We start from the raw sequence: 6,724 nt of genomic DNA on the forward strand, positions 1-6,724 counted from the left end.
GCACGAAATTGAGTCCAAAAACTTACTTTCAAAATGAATGTGTTCTCCAGCTGTAATGAACCATGTAGTTTTCCCTTCCGTTAGAAAATTAATCACCGCGTCATAATCTACTTCCTGCTTGTATGTCACGTAGTCATCCTTATCTACTTCAACTTGCAGCAGCCCATAAAACTCATTAATAGCGGCTGCAATAAATACCACTTCCTTGCCTCTCACCATTGTCCTTTCGTTAACGCTATCAAGAACGTTGGCATAAAATTCTTTTACTATGGAGGCAACAGCAAGAGCCTGAGGTTCTTTGCAAAACGTCGGCCAACCCAAAGCATAATTACATCATTGATCCCTCTAACATTCTCTGTAAACACTAGCCTTCTTTCTTCAATAAACCCACTAGGTTTCTTTGCAAAATTTTCATATCTCTCCTTGGCAGCCTGACTAACAAATCGGACATCATTGGAAGCTTACCCTTTTCTTTTTTCTCTCTTATCTCCTCCTGGCTTTCTCTTTGGTGCCATCACAACAATTTTCTACTCAACCAATACAATCAATTGAATCACAATTACAGCTCCTAACATCAGTCACCACAAACTCCAATCCACACACAATTTCTTCACTCAATCAATGCAATCAATCAAATTAACAACTACAACACCCAGTTTCAATCACACAGTTCTTCAAGCATAAACAATGACCCACGAAAATGCTAAACAAGTGTTCCAATCTTCAACAACCAATAACACAATGCAAAATGGGTGAGAGATACTTACTTGAACCTGATTCTATGCAAATTTTCCTTGAATTTGTGTGGATTGGTTCAATTTCGTAAAATCCCCAATTTTGGAACCCTAACTTTGAGCTTGTGTAAATTTGTGGGATTGTTTCTTGAATATGCAAAAATTGAAATGAGATAGAGATTAGTAGTGAAATTTTTATGAAGATTAAGTGGAAAAGAGGGAAGGTGATGATGAGATTTAGAGATGTTAGATGGAGATGGTGAGGTGATGAGAGTTTGAGAGAAAAGAGAAGTAGGATCTGACGAATTTCAATGATATAAACGTGAATTCGCGTTTTAATTGTGTGCTCACTATGGCGAGCATGCTACTCGTCGTGTGCATGTGCAAGTGAATCTCCCTGTGGCTACAATAAATAATTGCTGCGATGAGCATTGTTTTTAGCCTGTATGTAGAATTATGATGCTCGTTGCGGCTATGGAAAGTCTCGTTGCGGCGAGCGTGCTTCTCCGTATTTGCGTGTTTTAGAATGACGCTCGCTATAGCGACTTCATATGTTGCCGCGACGAGCATACTTTTATTGTTGCTGGGCACTTTGAATGTGTTCTACTGCAGACTTAAAAAAGAAAATCAAATTTTCTATGTCTAAAAAAAATAAAATTCATCATAAAAAAAAAATACAAAAATTGTAAAAAAATTTAAAATTTAAAATTTAAGAACTAAAATTAAAAAGAAAATAAGATCTTGGGTTGCCTCCCAAGGAGCGCTTGTTTAAAGTCTTAAGCTCGACTACTGTTTGTCGTACGAGAATTTTGAAGAAAGATTGAAACTCTCTCTCGTCTTCATTCCCATTCTTAATATAAGGTTTCAATATTTGGCTGTTTACTTTGAATGTTCCCTTCGTCGGGTGGTGAACCTCTATCGCCCCATGTGGAAACACGCAATGAACTATGAATGGTCCAAACGATCTTCAGCGCAATTTTCCAAAGAAAAGTCGTAGTCTTGAGTTAAATAACAGCACTTTGTCCCCCTGCTTGAATTCCTTGTTCATGATATGTTTTTGGTGTCACTGCTTAGTCTTTTCTTTGTAGATTCGGGCATTCTCATATGCATTATTTCAAAATTCCTCCATCTCATTGAGTTGCAGTAATCGTTTTGCTCCTGCCACTTGTAGATCGAAGTTCAAAAACTTCACTACCCAATATGACCTATGTTCTAACTCCACTGGCAAGTGATAACCATAAACCATCCTATAGGGTGACATTCCTATGGGTGTTTTGAATGTCGTCCTATACGCCCATAATGCATCATCAAGCTTGGTTGCCCAATCATTTCAAGAAGTGCTTACCATTTTTTACAAGATCCATTTTAGCTCCCTATCTTGGCCACTAGTTTGAGGGTGACAAGGAGTAGCAATGCGATGTGTAACCCCATACTTGCTTAACAATGTTGCAAATTGGCGATTGCAAAAGTAAGAATCGCTATCACTGATAATGGCCTTTGGTGTGCCAAACCCTGAGAATATATTCTTCTTTACGAACTTCATAACCACGCGAGCATCATTTGTTGGCAGTGCTGCAGCTTCCACCCACTTTGAAACATAATCTACAGCAACCAAAATAAAACGGTTAGAATATGAGGAAGGAAAAGGTCCCATAAAATCTATGCCCCACACGTCAAATAATTCTACTCCTAGGATATTATTTAGAGGCATGGCATTTCTCCTAGATATGTTCCCAACCCGTTGACATTCATCACAACTTTTAACAAAATTAAAAGCATCTTTAAAGAGAGTGGGCTAGAAAAATCCTGATTGAAGAACTTTAGCGGCGGTCTTTGTCAAACCAAAATGGCCGCCAACTTCCATTGAATGACAATGACGAAGAATATTCGCCCTCTCTTCCTCTGGCACACATCTTCTTATCATTTGATCAGCACAATGTTTGTACAAAGACAGGTCCTCCCAAAAGTAGTACTTTAAATCTACAAAAAAAATCTTTTGTCTTTGGGAGTTCATTCTAGGGGGCACAACTTTCTACGCCAAATAGTTAGCAATATCTACAAAGCATGGCCCTTCTTGAATGGCGAATAATTGCTCATCTAGGAAGTTTTTGTTGATTGGCTTCTTTTCCTCTTGAACTTCTTCATTGGACTCTAATTGAGCTAGATGATCAGCCACTTGATTTTCCATTCCTTTCTTATCCTTGATTTCCAAGTCGAATTCTTGTAGGAGCAATACCCATCGCAACAATCTTGGCTTGGAATTTCATTTTGCTGGGAGATACTTCAATGCAGCATGGTCAGTGTATACAATAACCTTGGTACATAGCAGATAAGAATGAAATTTATCAATAGAAAATGCTACTGCTAGAAATTCGTTTTTAGTAGTGGCATAATTTAATTGTGGTCTCGTTAAAGTCTTGCTAGCATAATCAATCACATGCAAAATCTTACCTTTTCACTGTCCTAAAATAGCCCCTATAGCATAATCACTTGCATCACACATGAGTTCAAAAGGTAGTCCCCAATCAGGCGCAACAATAATGGAGCAGAGATTAATTTTGCTTTTAAACATTCAAATGCATCTAAACACTCTTGACTAAAATTAAAAGGAACATCCTTAGCTAATAAATCACATAAAGGTTTAGAGATTTTAGAAAAGTCCTGTATGAATCTCCTATAAAAACCCGCATGTATTAGGAAACTTCTAACAGCCTTCACTGAATTAAGAGGTGGTAGTTTCTCAATGACTTCAATCTTTGCTCGATCTACCTCAATTCCATCCACGGATATGCGATGACCTAACACAATTCCATCTCATACCATAAAATGGTACTTTTCCCAATTTAACACCAGGTTAGGACCAACACATCTCTACAAAACATTAGACAGGTTAGTTAAACAATTATCAAAAGAATCACCAAAAACAGAAAAATCGCCCATGAAAACTTCAATGGACTTCTCAACCATATTAGAGAAAATTGAAATCTGGCAACATTGAAAAGTTGCAGGAGCATTGCACAAGCCAAAAGGCATTCTTTGGTAGGCAAATGTTTCATATGGGCACGTAAAAGTTGTTTTCTCTTGATCTTTTAGCGCTATAGCAATTTGATTGTAGCCTGAATATCCATCTGGGAAATAATATAACTCATGGCTAGCTAACCTCTCTAACATTTGATCGAATGGTAAGGGAAAGTGGTCCTTACGAGTCACGAAATTTAGTTTGCAATAGTCAATACATATTATCCATCCCGAGACTGTTCATGTTGGAATCAGCTTCTTGTTATCGTTACGGACAATAGTCATTCTTCCCTTCTTTGGCACTACTTGGATTGGACTTACCTATGCACTATCCGAAATTGGATATATAATTCCAGCATCTAAAAGCTTTAATACCTCTTTCTTGACCACTTCTTGCATTGATGGGTTCAATCTTCTTTGTGGTTGAATGGTAGGCTTACAGCTCTCCTCCATTAGGATCTTGTGTGTGCAAATTGAGGGACTTATACCCTTTATATTTGTAATTGTCCATCCAATGGCCTTCTTTTATTACCTCAATATACGCAACAACTTTTCTTCCTCTACAACATTCAAAGAAGCATTAATAATGACTGAAAAAAAAATTTATCCTCTTCTAAGAATGCATACCTTAAATGAGATGGTAGTTGCTTGAACTCAAGTGTAGGTGGCTTCTCGATTGGTGAAGTGGACTGAGATACTAAGGCTTCAACTTCTTTGATTGTTTTAGCTTCAGGACGAAGTAAGGGTGGTAGAGCATTTAAGTATCTTAAACACTCTCTTATCCCTTCACTATCAACTTCATCCTCATGATCTCTAGAATTCATCAAGCAATTCTCTAAGGGGGAGATGGGGTAGCTTTCTTCAAAATTCTGCTCCACTATGTGGTTGAAGACATTAATCTCAAAACATGTGTCTATTTTAGATGGACGATTCATGGAGTCAAAAAAATCAAACTCTACTTGCTCATCTTCTACCCTTAAGATTAATTTCCCTTGGTGGACATCTATCAATGTTCGACCCATGGCTAGAAAAGGTCGTCCTAAAATTAAAGGTATTTCCTTATCTTCCTCCATGTCTAGCACTATGAAATATACTAGGAAAATCAGTTTATCTACCTTAATCAAGACGTCTTCTACCACCCCCTTAGGATATGTTATTGATCGATTAGCTAATTAGAGAGACACAGTGGTTGGCTTCACTTCTCCCAATCCAAGTTTCCTGTAAATAGAAAATGACATTAAATTTATACTTGCCCCAAAATCACATAAAACCTTATCAAAATAACAACTACCAATAATGCAAGGGATAGTAAAACTCCCTAGATCTCGTAGTTTAGGTGGTAGTTTCTTTTGAATCAGTGTGATGCATTCCTCTGTTAACATGACTTTCTCATGTTCCTCAAATTTTCTCTTATGTGTGAGGATCTCCTTCAGAAACTTCACATATTTTGGCATCTGTTCTAACATATCAACAAAAGGGATATTAATGTGCAAACTTCGAAACATATCAATAAACTTACCGAATTGCTTGTCAAGCTTCTGATTCTTCAAACGGTGTGGGTACGGAACGATTGCATGATTTGAAGGAGCTTTCTGCTCAGATTCACACTCGCCACGACTACCATTTTCCTCGTTGTGGCGATCAGTGCAAACTTCTGACGAATTGGGAGCTAATTCAAAATTGTCGTGGCCACCAGATTCATTATCGCGGCGATCGTTCTTCATGACGACGATCTTCTCTTCATCTTCACGATCGTCGCGGTGATTGCTTTTCTACTCGTTCTTAAGATCTTTCTCTTGTTCTTACTTTCGTTTTTCATCCTTTAAATCCTTCAAGGTTCTTCCAGTCCTCAAGGCGATTACATGCACTTGTTCTTTAGGATTCTTCTTTGTATCGCACAGCAAAACTCCTTGAACTCTTCCCGCTAATATGTTATGGATCTGCTCCACTTGAGTCTCAAGGTTTCTAATAGAGGTTGACTAATTTTGGGCAGGGATTTCATTCTTTTGTTTGTCTCTTCAAAGAACTTGGTAAGCACACTCTCCAAGTTAGATTTTGGCACTTGAGCTTGAAAAACCAAAAGGTTGTTTATATTCATTGTTGTTGCTCCATGAGAAGTTTGGATGCTTTCTCTATGCCAGATTGTATGTGTTGGAATATGGATTCCCTTGCCCCCTTTGGAAATTATTAACGTAATTAGCTTGTTCAGGCTGAGCAAACGGATTCCCTTCTTGACAATCCTTGGATGAATGATTTCCTGCACAAAGTTCGCATGTTAGAGAAGAGGATTCTATTGCATTTATCTTTAGTACATTACCTAATTGCTTTTGGATGTTTGAAAGTTGAGCAGCCAATGTAGTGTAACCATCAACTCCATGCACTCCCGCTGATTTCATTGTTGAAGTTCTCTCCGAAGTCCTTATATAGTTATTGTTCGCCATCACTTCAATCAAACTGTACACTTCCTCTGGTGTTTTGTTGTTCAAGGCTCCTCCACTTGTAGCATCTATCATGGCTTGAAGATTTGGCGGCAACCCTTGGTAGAACGTTTACACTTGTGACTAGATTGACAAACCATGGTGGGGGCACCTCCATAAGAGATCCTTATACCTTTCCTATGCTACATACAATGACTCCAAGTCTTGTTGGTAGAAATTGGTAATCTCATTTCTCAGCTTGGTAGACTTGGAAGGTGGAAAATATTTAGTGAGGAACGCTTGAGCTAACTCATTCCATGTCGTGATGCTCTTAGATGGAAAAGAAATCAACTAAGCCTTAGCTTTATCCCGAAGAGAGAATGGGAAAAGTCTTAGCTTAATTGCACCATTGGATACTCTATTATGCCTAAATGTGTTGCATAACTCCAAAAAATTGGCAATATGCAAGTTGGGATCATCACTAGGCAACCCTGCAAATTGGACCAACTACTAATCGTTTGAATAATTGTTGGCTTGATCTCAAAATTATTCGCT

General features: G+C 38.1%; 1 protein-coding gene and 1 non-coding gene across 2 annotated transcripts; one reads left to right on the plus strand and one right to left on the minus strand.

Moving 5' to 3' along the window:
* Positions 1-2,085: 2,085 nt before the first annotated feature.
* On the minus strand, positions 2,086-5,476 carry LOC116132760. The gene is made up of 2 exons (XM_031418429.1): positions 5,272-5,476; positions 2,086-2,336 (listed from the first exon to the last, which is right to left on the minus strand). The coding sequence occupies exons 1-2, from the start codon at positions 5,474-5,476 to the stop codon at positions 2,086-2,088; spliced, it is 456 nt and encodes a 151-aa protein (XP_031274289.1).
* Positions 5,477-6,323: 847 nt separating this feature from the next.
* Positions 6,324-6,430, plus strand: LOC116132830. Its single transcript, XR_004128456.1, has one exon. It is a non-coding gene; the product is annotated as a small nucleolar RNA R71 (small nucleolar RNA).
* Positions 6,431-6,724: the final 294 nt, after the last annotated feature.

The sequence above is a fragment of the Pistacia vera genome, unplaced genomic scaffold (genome assembly GCF_008641045.1).
Source record: "Pistacia vera cultivar Batoury unplaced genomic scaffold, PisVer_v2 Contig1074, whole genome shotgun sequence".
Taxonomy (NCBI): Eukaryota; Viridiplantae; Streptophyta; class Magnoliopsida; order Sapindales; family Anacardiaceae; genus Pistacia; species Pistacia vera.

Bases quoted from the DNA above. Each gene is read 5' to 3' on its own strand.
- LOC116132760 (XM_031418429.1), bottom strand. From the start codon at position 5,476: ATGAAGAACGATCGCCGCGATAATGAATCTGGTGGCCACGACAATTTT. The intron at 2,337-5,271 runs GTAAGTTTATTG...TGGTTGCTGTAG, and splicing joins GAAGCTTGACAAGCAATTCG to ATTATGTTTCAAAGTGGGTG.